This window comes from Ciconia boyciana, chromosome 4 (genome assembly GCF_034638445.1).
Source record: "Ciconia boyciana chromosome 4, ASM3463844v1, whole genome shotgun sequence".
Lineage (NCBI taxonomy): Eukaryota > Metazoa > Chordata > Aves > Ciconiiformes > Ciconiidae > Ciconia > Ciconia boyciana.
In genome coordinates, this window is record NC_132937.1 from 96,210,175 (window position 1) to 96,237,249 (window position 27,075).

Genomic DNA, 27,075 nt, shown 5'->3' on the forward strand with positions numbered 1-27,075 from the left:
GGGTTTTTTTTGAGAGGGTGGAGCAGACTTAGCACTGGACCATATCTTCTGAGAGCAAGGCTTATGTTTATTTTTTGGTGTGCTGTAGGACAAAAATGCTTCATTGTGGATAAGCAATCTGTGCATAAACAAAAAAGGCCACGCTCCTTGGTCTGGGTGGGCTGGAAGCCAAACATGTGCAAAGTTGCGTAGCAATTATCCACAAGTATGATGCTGTAGAGGATTGTAGACTCCTTTTGCACATGTTCACTTGCAGCATTCCTCTCATTCACAGCTACGCTTTCTAAATCCTTTTCAGCCACTAGATTAAACCTGAAATGATAGCAAGCTGAAATCAAGTCATTTCATACCTAAAGTAACATCTACTAATAGCACAAAAGCTTGCAGTCACTAAAATAAGGTTTAGAGCAAAAGTGAACAGGGTTTTGGCAGTGTACTAAGATTAGGAATATGAATTATTAGGCATAAAAGCTAGAAATAGCTTTGCTGATAAGGAAGTATTAGTCAGACCTGGTATATGAGCAGGAGCTGCTTGACACAACAGCATAGATGAAGTGGTGATCAGAATTTTGTTTTGGTGATATATTTAAGTTGTAAAACATCATAATTATAATTGAATTCAACAGGAAAGCTCAATTAATGAATCGCAGGTTTCTTCGTCACTTTAACTGAAATAAACTGGGCATATATCAACATTAAAAGAGTACATATAAATTTTAATGGGGTGAAAGTGGAGATATTAGAAACTCCTGCCAATACAAGTTCTGAGTTTTAAAAACGATCTAAGTGAACATGTGGCAAAGACAACTTTACTCTGCGCATGTGTCCTTGCAAATTCAACAATAACATTTTCCAAGCCTAACATAAGCTTTGACAAATCAAATATCACTTGCTGCCATTGGAGTTTCTTTCCTAAGCACAGAAACAGTCATTTACGAGGTAGGGGTGAAGAAGGCTCTTACCGTTGAAGTTTGAAGTAAAACAAAAAACATCGTATCGGCTTTTATCTTTATCCCAGAACCCGTAATTCCTGACCCCAGGCACTGTGTTCTTCCCTCCGCAGGGCTCCCTGGGCTTGGTGATGGGGTACTGCACGGAGCCGTCGCTGAGCCAGCCGGCATTACACCAGTCCAGCCCTGACCTCCAGGCATCGTAGAGCTGGTCAAAGGAGGCAATAACAGAGTCTTGGTCCAGACACGCTCGCTGAGCCTCGTGGAAGTTTAAGTTGTAACGACCCAGCCGTGGAGAATAAGGGAATACGACACCTAAGTGGAGGAAAGAGGGTGAGTTACTGGACACTGACAGAGCAGAAGAAAGGGAAACAGCATTTACGGTCACCAGAAGGAGAAATAAAGGTTAAGGCCATGGTGTGTGTCAGACTGTTGTTTTATTTCTGGGGAAAAACGCGCCGTCAGCACATCAGCCATTAGGTTTGAGAAGGGGATAGGGCTGCTGCCTTACCTATGCTGGCTCCTCTCCCCATAACCTCATCCCTTTCCCAATGGGAACTGTGCCAGATCTGCACGTTGCGCCCATCTGCAGCTTTGCTGTCCCCACTGTGATCTCACCCTCGTGCACTCTGGGAGTGTTTAAAGATGAGCAGAGCTGGCTAAAATTTTGCAACTACACGTTTTTCATCAGAAAGTTCCAGTTTATCCGCTGTAAGATCAATTTCTCATTTAAAAAAAGTAAATTAAAACCCAGCCTAGTTCTATTTTTTGTGGGATGGGATTTGGGGATTTTCTGGCAGTCATTTAGAAAGAAGAAATTGTAGTACAGAGGCATACGAACTATTTCTTTTTACACATAGACATTAAAATGAAATGTTTTGATTGACATAAAAGAGTGCTATGTTCTTTGCATGGATTTTCTGAGCGGTTCAAGACAGTTGGTTTTTTGTTTGTTTTTATTTTATTTCACATCATACTAGGAATGGGAAGGTATTTCATGCCCAGCTTAATAGCAACATTTCAAGGCTAGACTGGTAGGAGGCATAATTTTAGTGTCCTGAGGTCTTAAAGTAGGAAATCTATAGGGAAATAAAATCAGTGAAGTTGTGTGTGGTTTTAGGGAGACTTTTCTGCTCCTTTTCTGTAGCAGAAGCTGGTTTTTGGCAATTTGTCACCAGTCAAGGAGGGAGAGCTCCTCACAGAGGCCATCAGGGAGCATGGTTCCTTGAGCAGAAGACAGGTTTCCCCAATTGCAGGTGGTGAGCCATGTAGCACACAGCATGCAGCCACACAAGACAGCCCTAGTAGGAAGCCACGTGAGACACCACCTTCCCTCGCTACCCCTATGGCTGCCACAAGCACTGCTGGCTTAGCCAAAGGACGCTTGCCGGAGAGCCACTGTGCAAGGAGCATGGACCTGCCAAATGCTTCCTTCCACCCCCGAGGACCAGCCACAGGCCAGCCTGAAGCCCTGTCTGTTGCTCATCAGTGGTGAGCCACTGCAGACAGGTATGGCAGAGAGACCTTCTCATAACAGAGGACATCCAAGTGGAGATGGGAAATGTGGGGACACCTCCAGAATTGTTTCAGCAGCAACATTTAATTGAAGTCATCGCCCTTATCTGACAGATTTTTCCACAGTATATTTTCTGCTTGTTTCATGAAAAAGATCTGTAGTTAAAGATTATTTCTTGAAGCATGAAAGATGTTTCAGAAAATGCTGGAGAACCACTTCCCCATGTGGCTCTGATAAAAGAGAAGAAAGAGACTGGAAACAAAAGTTTGGATCAGACCACCCTAACCTTTGGCAGGGCCTAGGAACTTAACCAAGATCTAAATTTTACAGTTGGCTTTAGCCCAGTCTCATATTAAGCTGAAATAAAACGGCATCAGAGAAGATCCAGCTCAGAATGTTTATTCTCAAACATTTCTGTAGAACTAAGTGCTGTAGGATGCAGAGGGACTGAAGACAAGATAACACACAACATGAGCCAAAAACTTTACACTGGTATAAACATCCATCTTTCTTTTTACTTTCTCCATGCTGATGAATTCTCCTGCCTATAACAAGTTCCTTGTCTCTGAGGCAATGTAGCATAGGACAGAGAAATTACATTATGGTCATGCAAGACCGTCATCATGCAATGAAGCCATTCTTTCCAAACATTCAAACCCACTTCGGTGTCTATTCCACTGGTATCTTAATGTCTCCTATCTTTCCCTTCTCTCCCTCACCCTTCTATCATCCAATAAATGATATTTTTGTTTAGTAATAACAAAAATCTTTGTTATTACTAAACTTCAGTGACTTGGTCCAAGAAAATAAAGCATGCAAATGTAAACTTGGCAGGGTAATAATAAACAGTATTTTGCTCTCCTTCAGCAATTAACTAGAGAGTCTGTTGAGGTTCTTTCCTTTTGTAAATCCTTTGTTAAAGGACTTTTCAGTTATTAGTCTTTCTGAACTATAAAGCACGAATGAAATGTAACATAACATCTGCTGTTAACTGTAACTTCATAAACAAGAAGCTGTAGATGTTTCATGTTTTTCTGGATCTCTGTTTTTCCTTCCTCCTCCTCACCTCTTTGTTAAAAAATTATTCATTCCTCCTCAGTACTAATGGATAGAAATATCACTGCCTATAATAAAAATGTAGCAAAAGTTAGAGGAGTCCAACCTTTATTACTTTATTAGAAATCCAATACTTATTATTTTTCCAGAACTACACTTCCCCAGACAACCGACTCCTTGTCTAGTACATGTGTCTGATTTGCATATACATGTAAAAAAACAGCTAAAATCATCAGAGGTCGGTATTTTTTAATCACGATCTAAACTTATATACTTCTAAAAACTGAGCAACAATTAACTGGAAACTATTTAAACAGATTTGATTCCTTAAGGTTTCCAAAATCACTTTTTAAAAGGCGTTAAATATGTATGTAATTTTGTTACAAATCTACTTGAGTTTGACAGTTTGGGACATAATGTTTTAATAACATAAATATGCACAAAACTGTAATATTAGCTTTGGGCTATAGTTGGGTAGACTGCATAGAAGCTGATTTTTGTTTGAGTTCATCTGCAGTACAAGCCTGCAACTGATTAGCATTAATTTCACCCTGCAGATGGGGGTGGCTGTTGGTGATTTTGTATAGCAAAAATGACTGGGTATGTGTTTTGTGTAGCTTTGCATTATCGTGCATTTTGTTAATATAATATTTTTTCTTCTTCATTTCCCTATCAAACCTATCAAACAGTGAAATTCATAGCTAGATCTTACTGTTCATCTTCCTTTTGTTACAATTTAGCAGTGCTGAACTTCAGTTAATTGCAAAGCATCTTTGGTCTTGGATTTTATAACCTGTCAAAAGATAATCCAGCCCATCTGTTCTTGAATGGACAAAAGCTGTCCTGAGGCTTGTTACTGTTCCCAAACTACAAACTAAACCTCAACTCCTGACTCCAACACTGTGTTTTACCGCTAGACAAAACACTCACTTCCAAACGTTAACAAATTCAGCTTAGTAAATGGAGGAAGATAAAAACTTCCAGCCTCAGATGGTTAAAATCTGGTTATTTTGTCGGAAGACTGAGTTGAGGAGCCTTAACTTGACCTTCGTGATTAATCACCTTACCCTAAGGAAGCAGCTGAGACACTTGTGGAGCCTTCATGGGGAATATTAATTTACAATATAGACTTCACAGTGTGGCTCCTCTCCCAAACATGTGGTTCTCTGGAATAGGTCCTACCATTAGACTGGATTTAAGAAAGAAATTTTTTACAATGTGGGTGGTGAGGCACTGGCACAGGTTGCCCAGAGAGGCAGTGGAGGCCCCATCCCTGGAAACATTCAAGGCCAGGTTGGACGGCTCTGAGCAACCTGATCTAGTTGTAGATGTCCCTGCTCTTGCAGGGGGGTTGGACTAGATGACCTGTAAAGGACCCTTCCAATCCAAAGCATTCTATGATCCTATAATTCTACTCCCAGGGAAGGACCTCCTTTCCTCCAAGCAAGAGAGGAAGAACCCTAGACACATCAATTCAGTGGAGAATAAATCTGTTAGTGAAAGAGGAGGGCTGCATGAGGCTTGCTGTATGTACCTCTGACAATGCAATCGCAGTCCTGAAAATGACTATTGTAACAGAAATGAGGATTTCTACCAAATCGGAACATGAGAACTAGATGTATAACATATCCTCCCCATATGCACACCTATATTTCCATGAATGCTTTACATTCAATTCCACAAATATATAACTCTGCTTCTGTTACTGTGGTTTTTAGGGAATGCAAAAGATATTATATTTGTGTGTCCTTTGTAAGCTATTTGTATTTCAGAGTCTTATATGCAGGCAATCCCTAATATTCACTGCAAGTGCTTTGCAATTACCCATTCACTACAGACACATGGTCAGTGCAAGGAGCTGTAACGGTTACCCAAGACAACAAGGTGATGAAATAACCTTAGAAAGCTCAACTCCTGTAACAATTTATGGGTGTCTATTAAGCCAGCTCCATACACAATTAGCAGTTTTTAAAGTATTTACACATAGAACAAAATAACACAAATTTCTGTTGACTCATATGGAAAAAAAGGTCTTTTCACAGCCAGAGTAAAGAAATGGACTTCCTTGAGTTCTAGCCCAAACAGAAAAGTAAGTTTTCTTGTAGCCAGTGTAAACACTGGGTAACAGTAGAGTTTGCTATATACTATACTGTAGGGTACAGTTTTATGCTGGCAGGTTCATACACTTAATGGCAAAATTTTCCACGCTGGATTTCTAAAATTCAGTGAAAAGTGGTAAGTCAGTCCTTCATTTTCCTTGACAATCCATCTCCATTTCTCTGCCCTTCAGGACTGTCAGATATTTGATCATTCAGCACAGACTCCATGGGTGGGCCACTAGCCATCAGCAGGTATCAGCCTCCCTAAAAATGAAACTGAAGCTTGGGATGGTGTCCCTCCAGCCCACGGTATCCCGTAACCAAGCTGCCAGTGGGGTTGCTTTTTTCTGACAAATACAAGCATACAAACTAGACTTGCCTGGTCTGGGGGCAGATTATTCCCTTATTTTTCTACAGCTTTTATCAAAATTTGGGTACTGTCGTCTTTCTTTGCTCTCCTTAGGCTAATTAGTCCTATTTCTTTTAGCATTTTCCTTTCAGGCCATCATTTCCAGATATTTTTTTGCTGCTTTATTTTGAACTTTTTACTTCACGTGCATCTTTCAAGTACCATTTCTCACAGCACTTGCAAACACAGCTGTGTCTGCAAAGACCTGTTACCCTGTCACAGAACGAATTACGTTGGTCTGTCATGACTTACTCTTGACAAACTCCTGTTGTCTTTACAAGACTTTTTGTTGTCTTCTAGGCACCTACAAATAGTGTGTCCTATAAAATCAGTTTTATAACAGAGAGAACAAAGATTGTTACGCAAAGGACATTTAAAATAGCTTTTTGTATATGAATGTAATACCAATACACAGAAGAAAGAAATATGACTTACATTATTAGGCTAAATCTGATTTATCCTGCTGTTGAGAGCATGGAGTTGGTTTCATATTGGTTTCAGCTACGAATTCCCCATTGCTTACATTCAACTTAAGAGCAAATGACAGATTAGAAAATGATTGCTGTGACAATTTGGAAGAATTTGTTTGTATGGAGCTTATGGATTTGTTTGATCTATTTTGAACTATAAAATCTGTTTTTTAAAGAGATGCCTGCTCTTTTTCTAACTCTATCTCGGTCATAAAGACTAACATAGCTCCAAGCAATATCATAAAACCTGATGGGTTTTTTGGTTCATGTGGAGCCACCCAAAGAGTTAGCTTCTATCTAGAAGCAGCTTTCTACACAGATTTTTAATGGCTTTATCTAGATCTGCATATTTCTGGTACTGTTGAATGTACAAAGTAATTATTTTATAGCCTGTATTGCAAAACTACTGTGTTCAGTTATCACCTCTCCCTGAAGACAGAAACTATAAAAAAAATCCTAATAGAGTAAAAATCTGCCTTTGGCAGTTTAGCCATGTTCCATTTCCTTTGTCACCTGGCCCATGAATCTCACAAAGGAATAGTACACAAAATCTATGCCTGAGCAGTACAACTGAGGGCCAGTGCTAGAGCCTTCGTATGCCTGTGAAGCCGAAGCACACAAACCTGATGTATTGAGATTCATTACAGTGCCTAGTATTCATAAGAAAGGAAAATAGTAAAGCACTAACATAAAGCAAATTTAGTATAGAACAGTAAAACACCAACATAAAGAAAATTTAATGTAAGCTGAGAATTCTTTCTTTGCTTATGACTCAGGCAACAATATCTACCTGCCATAGGAGACCTTTTAATTTGTTAAGCTTTTGACTCTCAGGACATTTGACAAAGAGTGTAAAACTCATGATCCGTATTTTATGTGCAGGAGGAGAGTAAGGCCAGTTCAGTGAGAAAATGGCTTTGGTGACAAGGCCAACATAAAAAGTGTCCTGCTGTCTGCAGTACTTGACATTTCTTGCAGCCACTGTGCCCAGCCCAAGCCTCCTGCCCTTAGACTAGTCCTTATACTTAAGGCTGCAAACAGGATGATAATCATGACATGATTGAATAGTTCTTAAAGCTGGTGGTTGTGAAATATTGCACTGAATCCTAGTCCTGAGCTTTAACTGCTAGACAGCACTGTCTCACTAGTGTAGGGAGAAAATGGTGTGGTTCAGCACTAAATAATTGCGAAGAAAACATACCAAAAACATGTAAGGTATGTAACAAATATAGACTGAATCTAATTCTACTATTTTTTCAAAGCTAAAAGTACTCAATTATTATGAACAGTTTATTTAATGGCAATCCCAGGAGGCCTTTAAGTCTAATAAGAATAAAACACTACCACATTTGGAGAAGAAAAAAGGTCCACTGAGGTAGAGGTCAACTATTTTCATATTGATATATTAACATGCTTTCGCCTAGCCAAAGCTTTACTGTTTGTACAGTGAGCTCACATTGGAGTGATCAGCTGTTTTGCACTGCTAGCGGGCATTCCTGGATATAAATGGTTTTGTCTTGCTGCCAATTTAACATCCTTAGGGCCACCATCTCAGGACATCAGGCTATTGATGCAAATCCTTCCCACTGTGAGATTAACCTTATTATTTATAACAGATGTAGAATGTTAGGATGGGCTGATATATTTTTATTTTTGTCCAAAGATTGACTTTTTTTTTCCCTTGATCTGTTCTGCATTACCCAAAGACATGAAACAGCAATTAAAGCCAGCACTGCATAAAGCTGCAGATGAGATGAAAAAATAAGCACAGGGGCATGCAAACAGAGGAATACATTCCACCAACTGTATATGTCCACTGTAAATATAAATGCATTTTAATAGTTATCATTTTAGAAGGAAACATCAATGAAACTTAGACCCAGAATAATTTCATTTAGGTGCCATAAGCAGAACTGACATTGACACACTCGCTGGTCTTATCTCACTTCTTGAAAGGTTATGTTTTACCACGAAGTTTCTCAAATGAAATTTTCCTGTCTGCTTAGGAAACATCACTCTACAATGTCAGAAATGAACAGTTTGACATCTGTCCCATGCCTGCCAAAAATAATTAAAAAGACATTGTTCCTTATGTTAGTCAGACCTTAGTTAAAATATATAAACTTTCCTTTGAGCAGAGATTGGAACGTACTTGGTTGAAGAAATATGATTCCTCCTATCCTTATGATTCTCCTTATTTTGGAGGTGGGGGAAAACAGGAAGGAGTGGTACTGTTATACAGGATGGGCTGGAGTTGGCATACTTCAGAGGGAGACACTGTTTAGAGTAACAGCAGTGAGCTAGAGAGGACAGTGTATATCAGGAGGTGGGAGCCAGACCTCGTATCCAATGGGCTGGTGCTATATCACGAAACAGTCACAGTAAAAAAGGTAGAAAAATCTCCTTTTTTCAGTTGTGTTACTGTATGCAGTAAAGAAAAGATTACTCATTGCTTTCCTACTCTAGCATCAATCAAATATTGCCTTTCAAATGTGGATCTCTGCATGTGCACAAGTATTTATACCAAGCTTTAGGCAAAACTTTCCAATCTGCCACTACAGCCGTCAGCATCTCCCCTTCCCCAAGCACTCCTGGCACAGCAGGAAGCATTTGTACTGGAACCTCCTTGCTTTTAATAGCAGAAGGCTAATGAACTTCTGCTTCAGAGGCACAATGCGAAGTGGCACCAGATGAGTATCTGGTCCAGATGTGTGGTGTGATGAACACTTTAAAAATTTTACACTGGCTCTGACCCTTTTACATTGGCAAAAATACCATAATGCCATAAAACGCAGGGAAATCCCAGTATCTGATGGGGAACAAGATACAGTTATTTATCTGGAATATCTCAAAGCCTGATACAGGTCTGCACTTAGGATGTAAGGAGACTGGCAGAAGAATATTATCAAACTATTGAGCATCCTGGCAACCCAGGGGTTGGCTCCAGGACTGTCTGCACAACAGCGCGAAAGGAGAAGAGACGTGCTGGGGTCAAACACAGCTAAAGAGATGCTGCATGTTTCTGACCTGGATTACGTGGTGCTCGTTATTCCTCATGTGCAGTAAACAGCTGCACTTATCACATTTTTATTTACATCCTTATTGTCTGGTAACCATGCTGTGAGGTGGATCACTCTTGTCCCAAGGGGCCGCCCAGCTTGTGATGTGCCTCCCAATAACAGGGCCCATACCTGCAGCCTGGGCAGCTGACCAGAGCCTTGCTTTCACTTAGGTAAAGCTGAGCATGCCAAGCAGAGACTGCTCTTCAGTGGCTTGTCTCAATGACAGCAGCTGCAACCAGCAACCACTGCAGTGCCTGCCCGAGTGAAGAGGAGATTGAACACTCCAGAGCCTTTGGCTAGCAGAGAAGAATAAAGTTAAATGCTTTTTCCTCCTACTCATTTCTGTCTTCACTCAAAACTGTTTTAGACAACTTAAACTGGACATGTATATATACTAAATTTGAAAAGAACAGTGTGCATTCCTATTAAAGATGGATTATGTGAGGTGAAACAACCTAAATTGACTATCCTGCTGGCATAGAAACTGTGCAGGGCCTTTCTGCACTCAGAAATTGAAGGTTTCAGCAGCATCCAGGAATGGAAAGACAGATGTAAAGAAGTAAGCTCAGCCCATGACATCTATTTGGTTCCAAGAACCTCTCAGCCATTCTTATTGTGCAAGGTAACTATATAACCATCATAATGTACAATAACCCCCAGTGGAAGAGTCATATATTTCACCTGTTTACAGATGTGAGAGCCAGGGGTTTGATTTTCTTCTTTTCTTTTTTCTTTCTAACCACTTTCCACAGATAACGTGGCTTCTATAAAGTTCTCTCTGGCACACACTCGCTGGTAAGTATAAGGGTAAGGGAGACATCTTCATGCAACTTTTAGTTTACTGCTGAGTTCAGTGCAGTGCTTTGGGAAAAAAGGCCAAATGCTCATTTACATGTATTGAATCTTGTAAAATTTATCTGAATTTCAAAAGAGTAAAGGAAAGCTGAATTTCTGGTCCTCTTTAAATCTGTTTCACTAATTTTTCTAATGCTTTGTGTTTTATTGTTTTCAAAAATATTGCTGAGGGAAATGACTACAGACCACATGTAGGAGTTGTCTTGGCAGGCAATACAGAGATCTATTTTATGTAATTATAAGGCTGGAAAAAACAAACCCATTGTGTCTGGAAAATACTTCAAAATTTTTCCTCTTTGTAAGAAGATTTATATTTGCTCAGTAATCTAAAATGTCCCAAAATTCTGTAAAAAGGCTAGTAGGAGAATATTTAATATAATTTTGCCTAAGTCTACTGTAAAAACATGTAATGACTTCTGTAAAGTGATAGGAGCAAATTAAAAACATATGGAGTTCTTCATACTACGTTTGGTCATTCTTTTTTGGCTCCCCTCACACCAGGTCTCACTGGGAGCTGAATATGCCGTAGGCTAGTGTAAGTTATAGAAGTCCTAATGTTCTTCTAATTTATGATTGCTGTCATGGGCTGTCCAGCCAAGATCCCCAGAGCACAATGAATCCCACTTCTCAGCTTGCAGTTATCACTGATAATACAATATCAGCAGTATTAGGAGAAAAAAGCAGGTATTCCTTAACACAGCACAAATCTGAATTTAAGTGTAATTCAGGTGTTACCTACCTTCCAAATTCAGAGCTACCACTGCTGTATCGTCCTCTAATCCTTCAATCACCTCGCACTTATATCTCCCATAATCCTCCAGTATTATATTTGTGATTATAAGAGAGGCATCGTTTTCACTGCTTTCCCTCAGAAACACTCTGCCCTGGTAGTTTCCATAGCTCTTTCTGTGGTGTCCCATTGCAACAAAGACGTCCACTTCTTTGAGGTAATCTGAGGTGAGTTTGGTCCACTTGACCCGGATTTTGTGGGTTCCTGAGCCAGCTGTTGATGTGTGTTCATGGTAAAATTTACATGGCAGTGTGACATTGCCACCCCGGTGTGAGAAGATTTTAGCTTGCTCTGCTACCACAAGTAGACGGGGTCCATTTTCTGCTAGGATTCAAGGAGAAAAACAAAAACAAGAATTAGTCTGCAATCTACCTTTTACAGAACGGATATGATCAGTGCCATAACAACCACCAGCTATATTGTACATTCGGTCTGCAGAGGCAGTTCCCTGCAATCATTTTGTACCTATGCAGCAGTAGGGCATATAAACCAGTTACATATAATTATTTACTTAGCTGCAGGTATGTCTGTGTGTGTGCACTCCCAGACAGGCAGAGAGGAAAACTGGTTTGCAGCATGGTCCCCTCATACGGGCAGAGGCCGTCCTATATACTCCATAGTCATGAAGATAGCGTTGTATCAATATACTGACAGTGTTGTACAGCTGGTAGATGAATGTCATCATCCATAAAAGGCTCCACACAAAAATCCCATATTTCCCTGCAGGTTGTTCCAGAGCTGTCCATCAACGCTGCATTTTTTTTCATAATTCAATTTTTATGTCTGGACTTGGCTTATTCAGGCGGCAGCATACAAAGCCCCTCACGATCTGGGATGCAGTGAATCACACTCACAAAAGAGAAAAAGCATTACTGTACCATACAGCACTATTTATATTGACACGAAGTGTCAGTATATTTCTAAAATGTCTAGTTTTCTATATGTATTTTCTTCTAACATTTGAGTTCAAGTTCCTTGTCTGACTTGAGGACGAGGACTTAATCCTCAAAGTAAGGAAGTCCAACTTATCTTCAAATGTAAAATTCGGTCCTCTCCTGGCCCCTTTCCTGATCATCTCAATCTGGTTTTTTTCTCATCAGTTTTCCTCATCTCCTTCAAACTCGTCACTATTTTATCTTTGATATTTTGATCTCACTTTTCACACGAACCTGTATCTAACTGGCTGGCTCCTCTCCTCCTCTCCCTCACCCCAGACTCCTTGCTCTCTTTTCCCTCTAGTAGGTCACTACGGCTGACGTTGCTCTATGAAATCATTATGTTTAGGACAGTCAGCTTGAGCGGGTGCTCGCTTCCAACCCTTAGTCTCTGGGGCTTCTTTGACAGGCTGTGCTGCCTTGGGAAAACCCTGGAAAGCACAGATTTCATGGTGGCAGTCAGCAGATGTATCCAAAAGCAAGAATATTTCCTTCTTCCGTATCGCTTGCCTCTCTTCTCATGCACAGTTTGCAAAATTGATTTAGCAAGCTCAGCACTTCTGTAGATATTGCCGTCCTCTATCACTGAGACACCGACTGAAACTAGCAATGAATCACCAGTGCTCTGCTCGCTGGGAAAGAATTACAGACTTCACCCTACATAACAGATTGTGAAGAAAGACTGCGTAACTCCCTGTGTGTGTTCAGCAAGTCAATGTAACTGCCTAGAAATGTGATTCCTGACTTTAAGGCTCGGTCTGGCTCCCTCTAACTTCAACAAAAGCCAAGGCTAAGTTCCCAAATGCGGGGGCTGCTGAGAGGCTGACCCTATGAAGTCTAGCAGCAATTTTCTGCTGGCGTCCATGAGGGTGAATCTGGATTGATAGGACAAAACCGCAGAAATGCATGCAAAATGTCATCAGCCAGAGAGAGGTGTGGATGACTGAAGGAGGGAAGGACTGGGATGGAGATGGGCTGACAGACGAGGTATCAGTGACAAGCCCACCCGGGAGTATCCCACTTGGCCAGCTGTCGGTTCACGGCACTGCAACAGCCTGCGGTGTGTCCGCAGCGACGGGAGGTGCAGGGAGACATTAGGATCTGCCGCTCATAAATGTCTCCAGACAGTTCTAGGCTTCTGAGTCTTGTTGACAGGTCTGCTGGCTAAATGATAAATCCACCTAAACTGCAGTTTCAGCTTGACTTCACTCTCTGTCCACGCTGGCTATGCTAAGCAGCAGAAGAAACCCCAGGGTATGCAGCATTTTATGATTATGCAAACATGTTCAGGGGTGGTAATTGCAAAGACAAGCTCGCTGAGTGCAAATTTGCATCTGCATTTAAGAAAAATAGGTATCCCAAATGTGTAGTTCTTTGTCAGGAGATGCTGTGTCAAGAACATTGCTATTACCTGCACAGGACAGACTAGCCAGGGCAGCAGCTTCCTCAAGAATGAACAAGTTTGAGCACTGCAAGTTGTTTTACCAGGATGAGAGACCTTCCTACCTAGTGAAAAATCATTACTGCAGAGCAGATCACGTGCAGCTCCATATAACTGGTTTTCTTTTTCACTGCCCTTCTTCCCAGAGGTGAGAAGAGGCTCGGGGCTGATCCAATAACCCATCTTCCCCCTTTCAGAGGAGAGCATTCAAGGAGAGAGGTGATCTGAGGCAAGGCACCATGGAAAGTGTTGCTAACACTGTTTCCACAGGACGAAGAGAAGGAAGAAAGTGAAGGCAGCCAGGATGGTTTGCCTGCAAATTTCCCTGTTTCCTTCAGGGACAAAGATGTTCCACAGACTTCTGTCCACCTTGGGAGGAGAAATGTTATGCTTTAGGGTTGTTATTACCAAGAAATCTGAATCAGAGCTCAGCTATGTTGGGTCTTTAATACTGAAATAGTCAAGTTAATAAATATTAGCAGAAAGGACTGAGGCAGGAGGGAGAGTCTGACTCAGGCTGCTAATGCTCGCTCTTTCTAACAACAGCTAGTCTGTGCCAGCAAGGCTTGGAGACTTGCCCAGAGCACTGTCACCCCTGACTCCAGCATTAGCATCCTAATGTGGTGGTGTACCTCTCTCCTGGCTGCTTCCCACCTCCTCTGGCCCTTTGCAGCAGCCATTACCTGAGTTTATATCTCAGTAAGTGTAAAGAACAGAGGAGATGGCAACCTGGGAAAGGAAAGAAAAGCATGGCTTTTCTCAGCCTGGAACAACTCCTACATCCCTGGAGGTTCAAAGGGAGATGCAACGCTTCAAATAAGCCTCCACCCTGAAGTTTTGTAAAAGCCAGTTCTTTTATACAGAAAAAGAGATGATGTGCCCTTCACTCTGGCAAGACAATGGGGCAGAAAATTCCATTGCTGCTGCTCCCAGACCTAGGAGAGAAGGAAGGAAGAATCTCTGGCTTTCGAGGAAAAGCAGATGTCAGATTGGGGGATGCTGCATAGTTTCTTTTTGGGCTAGAAGACATGCAGAAGACATGCAGGCAGCAGGGATTTGGGATTAAAAATGAGATGACTGGGGTTTGGCAAGAAGCCAAGAGGTCTTTATTATCCAGCAGCCAGTGAGAACTAACTGCATATTTTTGGGAGCATGACAAAATCAATGGTCTTGGTCTCTCTGGAGTCAAAAGAGGAGGAGTTAAAAAAAAACCTACGACAAACAAAAAAATGCCCACAGAGCAAACCAGAATCCTTTAATTTACAATATGTTTAGCGCTCTGGATGCAGCATTCTAGCTTACTGTTGTGAAAGTCAGTTTCAATGAGGAATGAATCCTGCTTCCTGGGTTACCTTAATACAACGAGCAATGATCTGTTGTGAAACAGTGATCTGATCATGCAAGATGGCGTGAACACTGTTTTAAAGGCTTGTCAGAGTGGCTCCCTGGCTGCTTTCCTCATGGGATTTCTGACAAGGCTGCTCCTTCTGAATAAAATTATCTTTGTATCTAAATGGCAGCGATATCTAAAAGATGAGTGCAAGAAGGAAAATGATGGGACACACAGTGGTATCACAGAATCCAGCATGATACTTGAAGAAGACAATAATTCTTTTTCCCCAGAACTACTTTCTCCAGAAGTACAATCAGAGAATTTGTGAGGTGAATGACCAAACAACTATAAGCTCTGCAAACCCCAGATAATCCCTCACTGAACAGTTGTCTGCAACAGGACACTTTGGATCCTTGCTGGAGACAAGACAGACCACATGCATGGCCACTCAAGAGCCTCAGACAGTGGACTAATGGTGAGGAATGAGCTGGGCAACCTCCAGCTGCTCCTTCTGTTGGGAACAGAAATGGCAACAGCCTGGTTATTGGCTCTGGTCTCAGCTCCAAAGTCAGAAATGGGATGAGAAAGGTTTGCTAGGTGGGGTTTTCACCCTTCCAGGTATATTTTGCCTTGTAAGACAGGCAGCAGCTTAGCTGTCGGTAGAGAACCAGGCACCACTGTTGACTAATTTGCCATATTTTTTCCACTCCTACTTCCCTACTATCGAGGCTGTGGCCTTTTGTTAATCCTCTTGATGCAATTAGATGGATGACAAAGGCAACATAATGCAAAAACTGCTAAGCTAGCTAAAAATGAGTTTGTCCAAGTTGCAGAAGCTGTCCAGCTGCATGGACACAACTCTGGGAGCTGCTTTTCCAAGCTGTAGGGAAAGACTGCCTGCCACAAAGGAAAACTCACTTGGAAACCTGCTGTTCGGGTTCGCTTTGCTGTATCTCAGCGGCGCCAAATCAAGCAGGTATATATTGCAGGGACAAGGGTATCTTGCTACCTTAAGTAATAAGGCACAGGCAGCAGCATGCTATCCACCTCTGCTTTATTCTCCACCTCTCTTTCTCCCTTATCTGAATGCTATGTAATTAGCGCTGCTGGTCTAGTTGTCATTACTTTGTACACATCTAACCTTGACTTCAGTGTGATTCCCATTTCAAGGACAGTAAGTGGACTTGTTCTCATGCTGCTAGAGCTCTCAACTCAGTCTCACCTGCTGGCTTATTGGTTTATTTCCAAATTTTACTGCTGGACACGTATTCAGATTTGTTTGTGGTTTTAGTTGGGGTTTTTTATGTGGGGTTTTCTTTTTTTTTTTTCCCTTTTTTTTTTTCTTTCTCTCTTAACTGGCTTATGCACTCAAGAGTAATGGCAAGCCAGGTTTGGAAGTCCAGGAACATAGTGTGGGGCAGAGAGGATGAGTCACATCGCAACCCTTGGCAAACAGCTTTATCCACTTTATCTGTCAGAACTGTCCAGAAGCTTATGCTGACCTGGCTATGAAACTTGATTATTCCCACATTTTAATGGACTAACTTACAGAGCAACAGTGGAGAAAAAAATGTGCATTTTTAGAGGGAAAAAATCATAAGTTGGCGATCACATCATAGATGTGTTTTGTCAGATAAACTCTTGTATTGACTTAAGTGTTCCACATTGTTAGCAAGCCATTAGGTTAATAACACCATGTGCCATCCTACTTTAAATAAACACAGAGTTGTTTCTTGCTTTGCTGTTACCAGGGACTTGAGCATAACTCTCGTGCTAAAATATCCTCACTCTTCCTATAGAGGTGGCATGTGTTGTTATCCTACCATGCTTATTTAAGACTCAGAAACAATTTCTGTGATAACAATAATTCCCACGTGCTATAATAGGTACTGAAGTGCGTTATTGATATACACATATGTGTGTATTACTCACAGAATCCAAAGGGAAAAACATGAGGAAGAATTACACACAGACTTTTTTCCACATACTTTTCCTGCTACATTTTTTCTAACTATGTTTGAACTAACTACCTTTTTACTTTTGCTTTTGGAAAAAAAATCTAAAAACTTTCGTATAACAGCTGTAAGACTAGGAAAAGCTGTTCTTATTTGGCCCAAGCATTAATGTCATTTTGTTTATGTCACAAGAAAGAAAATGAAAGCATCAAACTCCTGTGTTCCTACCTCTAAACTGACAGGATAAAATACTCTCTACACATTACTTTTACGTTTTGACCTACAACTGGTAAGAGAGATGCTAGATAAATCTTAGTTTAAAAGTTCAGGTACATGGTTCCAAATAATAGTAGAGCTAAAAATACCAGTTTTATACATGGAAGAGAAGAAATCTGTCTCCCCAACATATAGATGACAAGACTGAGGTAAAACATTTTTCAGCTGATCCCATCTACTCGACCTGAGTAACACATTGGAGGGAATTGTTAAAGGGGCTGTATTAACTCAAGTTTAGGTTTCTAGGAGACCTAACAGCACATAAAACCATCAGGGAAACAACAAATTTCAGCTCTTCTAAAATATTACCACTTTTTGCCTTAAATAAACTTCAAGTATGTGTTTACTTCAGTATAGATAAAGAAATTGCACGAAGATCAGGCTTCAGAGAGCAGAATAGAACAGAAATCATGGCAATGTCTCTGCACCTCTTCTGCACAGAAGGAAGCATTCATCGCTGGCATTGAGACTGTTTGACAAAACCAAAATATCACACAGAACCAGTGAGGAACTTTTCCAGTTCTTTAATTACCTTTAAATGCTATATATATGGAATTAGACTGATGTAGCAAGTAAGGGCAAATCAGTAATTTAAATTTATGTTTAATGTGAATCCTTTTGCTTCTCTAATAATTTTTTACAAGCCAAATATACTGGTACCTATCATTTAATGTCTATTCCACAATATGCAGTCCTGAATGCCTTTAATAAAACCAACATGCCAACAGGTGAAGTTGCTCTTTGCTGACATTTCTATTACGTGCTGTTGCAACATGCCATGCTCTGAAGAGGAAAGCAAGTTGTGTTGATGTAATAGCAGCAGCTCAGTTATAAGACGAGACTGCAAAATGTATCATGCCATAATCTAAAGTGTCCTTAATGGCAACAAAACTAGTAAGAAATTTTAAGCGGAAAAGAGAAATGCAAGAAAATGGAAAGAAATGACAGGTAAAATCACTGAAAATGGGAGAATGCAGAAAGGTGGACCAAAGGAAGAAAGTGAAAAGGAAAGTGGAAAAGCATGAAACTTGGGAAGATAAGAATTAGTGTGAGAGGTCAAATCAGTAGCGCATCTAATCTCTTACAATATTTTGGCTAGTCCAGAAAGTCTATGCAGCTTCTTTCTCTCTGTTGGTTCTGGCTTGTTTTGAAGAAAAGGAAGTGGACTGTAAATAAAAGTCATTATCATGCAGAACAAGTTGGGCAAAGATTTCTTCTGCTTTTGTGATTGATTAATTGATTTAACTTTCTTTTTTTTAATAGGGCAATATTAGAAACTTTTCTGCTCATTCCATGTTGACATATTTCTTGGTAGGTATAAACAAATCTGTGAAGAGATCTTGATAGGCAAATGGGTGTATTCTTGTATCTGAAAGGTAAAGAAATGCTGCATAATATAAATTCACTTATATTCAAGGAAAAGCTAAAAAGTTCAAGGTTGATCCTTCACAAAACAAACTTTGTACTTTCTTCGCTGGCCTTTCTTGTTGTACTTCTAAAACCTGAACAATCTAGAGGCATATGTTAAAGGTGCCTGCCACTGTTAAGTAATTAACTTAGCAATTAGTGTAATGGCTTAGTCAACTTCGTTTATTTTGCAGAACAGCAAACACACGGCTACACACAGAAGAATGCCCTTATCTCTGAAGGGTACTGTGCCTCTTTGAATAATTGGTCAGCAACTAGCACTATGAATAGATTAGAGAGATACACAAAGCTGAGCACTGAAAAGAATCATCTTCCTCTCCCATGGGCCAGAGAGTCCTTTGCACATCTTGACATCAGAGAAAAACGTGAGTCTTTAATTACATTGATATGCTTAGAGTAGTATTGTTTTCTTGTTATGGACGCTTATGTGGCTAGGGTATGCTTTTGTCCCATTTTCACATTCACCAGATGATTTCATTTAGGATTATGATTTTTTCTGAAGACTGAAATTGGTATCCCCTAAGGCACACACAGTTTACTGGGGTGGGGATAGGGAGGAGGACAACACATCTTATTTAAATGTAGTTCTCTCGTTTGCTTATATCCACAAAAGTTAAACTGGAATGACTTTTGTATGCAAACTACCAGAGAGGAAGGTGATATGGTCAAGCAGTCTGGGATAACAGAGCTGCCTGACCAAAACCATGAAATCCACTACAGGCTTCAGGAAAGGAAATAAAGTCACAGAAGAGATAAAATGCAGCTTTAGAGATTTTATAAATTTTGTTCATAGATATTGGAATAAAACCAAAGAAGAAAAGATATAAACCAAAGAAGTGGGCCAGAAGAAAGAAGCAGAAAGGAATACTGCTAAAGGTAGGGAGGTAAATCTCTCATCTAGCAGATGAGAAATTTGACTGAGGTCCAGTTTCACTGTATTAACCAACAAGGGGAGAGCCAGGAACTAGAGCTGACACTGACTGCAGGAACAGAGATATTCATTTCTGACTGCAGGAACAGTGACTAATTTCTAAGAAAAATTGAAAGATTTAAGAAAGAACATATCTATGCCTATTGCAATGTTAAAGAGGTTTGCAACTGTTTAGTAAAGCTGAAGAAATCCACAGGTTCAAGAAAGTGGACATTTGAAAGACAGAGCTCTGTGTTCATAAAAGCAATGACCTTGCTTTTATAACGGTATAATCAGAGAACAATACAATTTATGAAATACTGTTCATTTTGGTTAGCAAATGCTGAGTCTGAGCAAGCTGATGGGAGTTTTTATACTAATGGAGGGGTAGCAAAGTGGGGTAACTAGGTCTTCTGGTTCCTGACACAGAGTTGTTAAGGGAGTCAGAAGCACGCTGAAATAGCCATCAAACCGCTATAACAGTATGAATAGGTGGCTGCTCTTTAGGAAGGCCAAATGAAAGATAAAAGTGATGAGGTGGCACTATACATTAATACTTTAGCTGTTTGTGAAGAAATAAGAAATAATAGTGAGGACAAAACAGAGCATACATCAAAAGCATGTCAGGACGGACTGTAAAATATCTTACTGTAGCAGTGAAAAATAGTCTTTTAAACAGGCACAGGTTCATTTTGTAGTATGGAGTCACTAGACAGATAAAGGTGGAAGACAATAGAGAAATGCCCCAAGTGCTATATTAACAAATCCTCTCTTTTTAATAACGTTAGTTTTGATGCTCTAAAAGCATGATGTTGTTTGAAGTACATGAGTGCATCGATATGAAATGAAAACATAAAGATGAAGCTGAACTCAGAAAATATAGCCTGTTCAAAGAAAAGGGTAGAAAACCTCACAGCCTGAAGTACTGACATTAATACTGACACTTGGTATGGCAAACCTGATGGCAGAGATATTAGCTCATCTATCACTTTAAGAATGGTACCATGTGTTTCTGGACAACAGCAAAATAACAAATATATGTAAGGAAAGTAATTTAACCACTAGCAGGCTGATTAATCTGACCTCAACAGCGAACAGGACCTTAGAACAATTTTTGAAGAAAAATTCTTGAAGAACAGAAATAGAGTAAGTCACTAGAAAGAGGGATAAAATGCAGTAGATACTTACCAAAGGGTGTCAGACTAATTTGATATCAACTATATAATAAAAATAAATGTATAAGGCCAGGAAAATGTGATATATCAATTGCTTGGAGCTCAGGCAAGCGAATTATATGGGAAATATATGAAATTAGACAGGATGGAGAAAATAGATGTTTTGGTAGAAACTTTGCTAAGTGTCTAAGAACTAGCTACAGAGGAGACTGCAATTGGTTGTGCTGAAACATAAATGATTAGCCTACAAAAAGGCCAGTGAACTGTCTCCAGTATAATTTCTGAGACTCTTTAGTATTTCCACTAATTTTACCTTATAAAGTAAATGTGACTATTGAATTAATAACATTTTCACATGGCATATTAAGCATCACTAAAGGGAGGAGAATGGATATTTAGAATGTTTGATGAAAGAAGGGTGGAAAAAGTATAACACTTAATACTGAATGCACAATCTAAATTTCTTAGGCCTAGTATGAAGAATTATTTATATAAAACTTGTACTTGTAAATTGCAAGTGATAATGAGGGAGAATGACTGCTAAATATTGTCCACCACAATAGACTATCAATGAGCACTGCAGTATGGCTGGGAAGAGTACAAATTTGATCCAAGGTCTGAAAAACAAAGCATTGTTAGCTGGAAAACAAAAATACTAATGCCAGCCTAAAATCTTATCTGGAATAAAATCCTGGCTGGGCCCACTCAAGAAGTATAAATTCAAACAAGAACCCTTGTAGAGATGAACTACTAACATTATCAGGTAACTGGAGGTTATACACTTAGAGAAGAATTTGAAAAAGCTTACTCAAATGATAGCTGTGAGGATATGGTGTTACCTTATTAATGTTTTAAAGTGCACATCAAAGAAGAAAAATTGTTATTTGAAGCTAAGGAACAACACTAGGAGAGGCATAAGGCCATACAATGGCTGTGAATAAACATGTAGAATTAGGAGAGTGTTTTTCATATCAGAAAAATAGGGTCCCAAACCACCTTGCAGTAATGAGATTTGAAACCCAGCTTTTTTAAAAATGAAACTAAACCTACAGGAGATTGCATGATGTAAAGAAAGGAGAACAGAAGACAGTTTAGTTCATTGCCTCAGGAGATCCCTTTCAGCTCCGTGTACTTGACTACACAACATCTATCCGCACCTTTTGTAATTCCAAGGCATTCCAAAGCATGCAATCCAGAAGGAGTTTAGCTACACATCTCTTGGATTTCAGCTGTGGAGGGGGATGCTACATGCCTTAATGTAATATAAAATACCTTTTGTATGAAGCTATAACACATATGTTCCACAGGCTTCCCTGATTTCCAGCTCGTTTTGAGGTGTAGATCATCGTATATGTTTATGCAGCATTGGGCAGAGTGGAATCCCAACCCTGATGGGATTCCACAATGCAGAGACGAATGAAAAAAATAATTGTAAAAATACCAAGTTCCAAGCAGTTTTATTCTTTTTGATTTGTGGTCTGTATTTCAGAGCCTGAATCAGCTATTGTACAAAGCTCATGGTAGAGTTCAATTTTAAGCTTTATCCAGCTTTCCTTGAAGGAATAAACTCTTGAGGTTCAGATGAGTTTTCATGAGTAGGGAGAATGGTCCATCTTGAAACTTTTATCAGCTTGAACTATTTAGCACTTGCAGACTGCACTGTACACATGCTGAAGGACTAGTAATAAGCAACATGTATGACTTGCAAATTACACTAAACTGCTGACTAAGCAAGTTAACATACACCGATTAAAGAAAAATAATTTTATATGGTTTAATTATTTCCACTAATTTAATCTTCCAAAAAGATAAATAAAGTTCAGAGATAAGAAACTGCATTACACAAAGAAAGGCAAACTATATGTTTATTAGATATTGGTGTCAAATTTGAAATTTACCCTGGGGAACAAATGTTCATCGTCTCACAACAGTGATGTGTCTTCCTTTTGATATAACACATTCATTTGACCTTCATCCTGTGAGTTTCCTTAGAGTGAAACCAGCTATCTGTTATTCCTTATTTGACCTTGACAATCCGAGTGCCTGTTTTAATAGGTGCAGGGTACCTTTAACATCTGTGACTTTCCTGTGAACTTCTAAATGTTCAGGTTTTCTTAGTAACCTGCCCTAACTTGGTAAATCATATTTATACAAACACTCAAATAACACAATTTGCCAGCTGTTGAGAGAAAAGGATGAAACTTTAAAGAGAGAGAGAGAGAACAATAATGCTGTGTTTCTTAACTTTGCAAGATTAATTTTAGCCAGCCTCAAGAAAGCAGGAAAATCTCTGTTAGTTCTGCCTGTCCTTACTGCATAAATCCCCTGTTTTTTCTTATACAGGATGACCCTCAACGACTGAAGCTGGGACTGGAAAAACAGCTGCATTGTACTGCAGACTCAGATCCTGCTACAGCTATAAGCTCTAGGATTCAAACATGAACCAAACAGGATTATGCAGAAGGCCAGTACAATACTCAGTGTGAATTAAAGGTGTGAGGAAAGACACATTTCTTTCAGGGTAAGCTACTTTTTTTTCTGGTTTAAGTTGCCCAATTATGATCTCAGATGTGCTGAGCCTTTTTAAATAATAAACAGCAATAAATTTCTGTAATGTGAAGAACTATGTATGACAGTCTTCTTAAAATCAAATATAATCCACAATAAACTAAAGGTATTTCAACCCATTGCAGTTGCTTATTACTCTAGGATGCATGCTTTTTTTCTTTATCTTAAATCATGCTGTACTTTACTCACTAATCTTTGCAAGGTTGTGACTAAGTGCTATTAAACAGGGCAACTTTCATTTTTTTACTTTCCTTAGGAGTAATAATAATGCAACAGAACCAGAAAAGAAAAGGTTTGGTCACCATTTATAATAATATTTAAAAAACAGTGCAGCAGAGTAAAAAAATTAGGATCATTAAGAATGTTATTTTGTTTGCCTCAGCAATCTGAAGATACTGGTATTTTCTCACGTATTTCCTTACCTTGAATGTGAATAATTCTTTCATGTTCCAGACTTGAGTTGTCAGGGTGAGGTTCAGCCCAGCAGACAGAAATCAGCACCAGAAAAAGTAGACTCTTCATCTTTATAGTTAAAAGAATCTTCTTCACTGTAAGGGCATCACATACAAAAAGGCTTGTGAAATTTTGGAAACCTTTACAGTGTTGCACCGCACAACTTGTTACAGCAATGATCTTATGAGGGATCTATAACATATTTAACCCACTCAGCTGAAAAAGTTACAACAGCTACTAATTTTTTAGGCATGAAGACTGCACTTTTTTATCATGGACTTTCATTAAATGAAACTGGCAATCCACATGTAACTCTGCCTATGCAGAAATACAACATGAAAAAATAAAAGCACACACACAAATATCCATAAACCAAACTCCCTGCAAGACCATATGTAAGCAATAACTGTGTTTCAAAAAAGGTTCTAGTGTACTTTTGCTTTTCTAGACCTACTCTAGATCTGGTCTGTAAATACAGTTAAAACAATCAAAGCTATCACTATATCTATATCGGCTGCATGATGCAATCTGCTGGTGACAGATTTTCAAGATCAAAACAATCTTCTCGTAGGTTTTGGCATTTCGATCAAGACTGCAAGTTAAGTTAGCAGTCAGGGTGGTAAGTTTGTTTGAGCTAAGCAGTAAAGATGACAAAACATTTCTCAGGCTGACTAGAAAGATCTATTTTATTTCAGATCCACTTACCATTTTAAAAGATGCCTAAATACGCAATGAAATGTTCGAAACCATGCACAAAGTAGGTTAGAGTTGTATATGCTACCACTGCAGTTGCCCTGATTGATTTTTCATTCATTTCTACCTAGAATGCTGACGCACTAACTTAGTGTGCCAGGTAGGGTCTCTGCAGTCAGCAGAGCTGAGCGCTGCAGGGAAAATCTCTGCCAGCCTCTGAGTAGTAATTAGACAAATGAAGACCTGAAATAGAAAAGGAGGTATAAAATACAAGAGGTTTTATGTAGAGGGTTCAGGCTGCTCTGTGTTTTATAGCTATAATTTTTAAAAGCCTGATTTCTTGAAATAAAAGACAGCTATTTCCCAACTTTGCCTTTCAAGAGACTAGGACTTTTTCCCCAATCATCAAATAGTGGCAGCATTATTAACATGCTTTCTCTCTAATGCCGAGAGAAATTTATTTATTTTTTTCCTTTTTTCTCTATCAGAGCTAGAAACACATCAAAGTTGCAGGGTACTCTCGGTCAGAACCTGGGTCAAGGTCTGAGCTTTGCAAACAGTCCCTGTCCCCAAATAGACTCAAACACCTAAGTGTTTCAAGTCCAGATCCAAATATTGTAATCCAAACCAATCTCTATTGCTGACTAAAATGCAGAAATGCTATTGCCATTTTTTCATAACAGAACATGCATGTTACTTGCCTGCCCTTCCATTTCTTCAAAGCGAGTTTGAGTGGGAGTTCAAAGCCAATTCAGCATCCCTTACTCCTCACTGTGGAGTGCCTAGAGGTAGGACAAGTGCTCACTGCACGCTATTTTCCAGGTGGTCCATGCTCAGCAGCTCAAGACTCTCCGGCCACTCCCTCTTTCCTGGAAAGCTTGGCAGGCTGATGACCTCCATGCCGGAGAGCAAGGACAGATGTGGCTCCCCCTAGAGCACATCAGCCCGAGCCTGGGCTGACCGCAGCGGTCACACAAGTGCAGCCGGGTGTTCCTCCCGCACCATGGGACCGCCGGCCTGCCTGCCTGGGAGAGCAGGGCACACTGTGTAAAACCACACTGCTCTTTCCCCCACAAATCCCAGACCAGGCACCTGATGTATTTCCTCTACGAGTGAAAAATGCTTCAGGTTTGGGGTTTGGTTTATTTGGCTGTTGACTAACAACTGACGATTCTTTTTTTTATTGGTGGGGGAGAGCGTTACTGATTTAGAAATAGTCTGGTTAACATAGAAGATTTGATTTTGAAGGCTACCAAAGTTTACGGGGGTATTCCCACCTCAATCTGCAGCTTGGAGCCTATGGTGGATGCAAAACCTCCTGGACCCAGTGAGTAGGGGTAAAGCCCACAGGGGCTCTACAGACCTGCTCTGGGAGAGCCTTAGCCACTCATTAACACTTTGTCTCTACCTCTTGCCACAAACCTGCTCTTTTCTATGGCACTAGTGAAAAGAAACAGCCACGTAACCAGATGACAGGTAGTACCACCCTTTTTGGGGACAGCATCCCTATCTCCACCAAACTCTGTGTGCACAGGGACTGGGGCTCTACTGTTGAATAAGAAAGATATGCCTTCTCGTTAGATGGATGGAGAACTCCACATATGCCCTCCTTCCTTGTCAAGTTCTCCCTAATATGATGAGGGAAAAAGTCCTCCATGTAGCATCATCAGGTGATGATTGTCAGAACAATTAGTTTCAGGATTAGTCTGGTGCACTGAGGGGGCACAATAGCGCTTTTGGAGATATTTGCCTATACCTTAGGCAAATATGATGTTACTCTATAGAGTTTATGCGATAGCATCACACAAACAGGATAAAAGTCAGATCAATGATAACTTGGAGATCTGCTCTTCCTTTTCCTCAATTTCCTGGATGCAGCTGAACAATTTCATATGTCACTTGCCACAGACACAGTACAAAATCAACCTTATAGTTACAAATTGACATGTTTTTTGGAGGGGTATACCCAAGATGGTGGTACTTTAGCTTTGTTAACAGGCAAAGTTTACAGTGGCTAGGTTTCTGGTTTTCCCTAATTGCTGCAGACATAAAGGGCAGCCTAAAGTGTTCGTTGTGTGTGCACGAGCACACACACAGATAGCACGTGTGTGCACGTTTACGCATTCTTTGACTCTGGTAAAGTTCATCTGCACTGCCAAGGTGTGTTTGTCAGACTGCACAAAACTAGCAAGAACTTAAAAACTATTTCCCAGGGGAGCAAAAGCCTGATCAACATTTTAGAAAATGTATCCATCGCATATCTTTGCTTAAGTCACCAGATGCTTCATACTTGAGGTCCATCAACTGAGAGTAAAGTTTTAGCTGGGCAGAAGCATTCTGTTGGGGGCCATTTGAACCCTCCGTTTAAATCGGAGCAGCTTTAAGGCTGCCCCCTTTTATTGCCACGCACAGCAGCAGCAGAGAAAATGTCTGAAGTCAGGAATACCCAACCTCGTACCACTCTCCTCCTGGGATTCCCCGTGATGGGAGCTGCGGCATCGAGCCAGAGCAGTGCAAAGCAACGTTACCAGGCCAAGAATCTGACCCCTGGTGTTTTGTAGGTTATCCAAAAAGCAATTAGCCAGAGGAATTCACATCCTCAACTCTAGCCAAAGCAATAGAAGTCAGACTCCTTTTCTGCAGCAGCCTAGGAAGACCTCAGGGGAGAAATGATAGGTGTGGATGTTTTCGTATTAAAATT

The 27,075-nt window shown here is 40.1% G+C and overlaps 1 protein-coding gene across 2 annotated transcripts in view; it reads right to left on the reverse strand.

Moving 5' to 3' along the window:
* Positions 1-27,075, reverse strand: part of HAPLN1 (hyaluronan and proteoglycan link protein 1) — a 42,364-nt gene that overhangs the window by 10,229 nt on the left and 5,060 nt on the right. The window contains exons 2-4 of one of the 2 annotated variants that reach the window (XM_072860704.1): positions 23,651-23,776; positions 11,157-11,531; positions 963-1,265 (exon numbers count right to left, since the gene is read on the reverse strand). In XM_072860704.1, coding sequence (XP_072716805.1) covers positions 963-1,265; positions 11,157-11,531; positions 23,651-23,776 — 804 coding nt within the window. Of the gene's footprint in view, positions 1-962; positions 1,266-11,156; positions 11,532-23,650; positions 23,777-27,075 lie in introns of those variants that run through there. The other variant, XM_072860703.1, reaches the window with a different exon arrangement.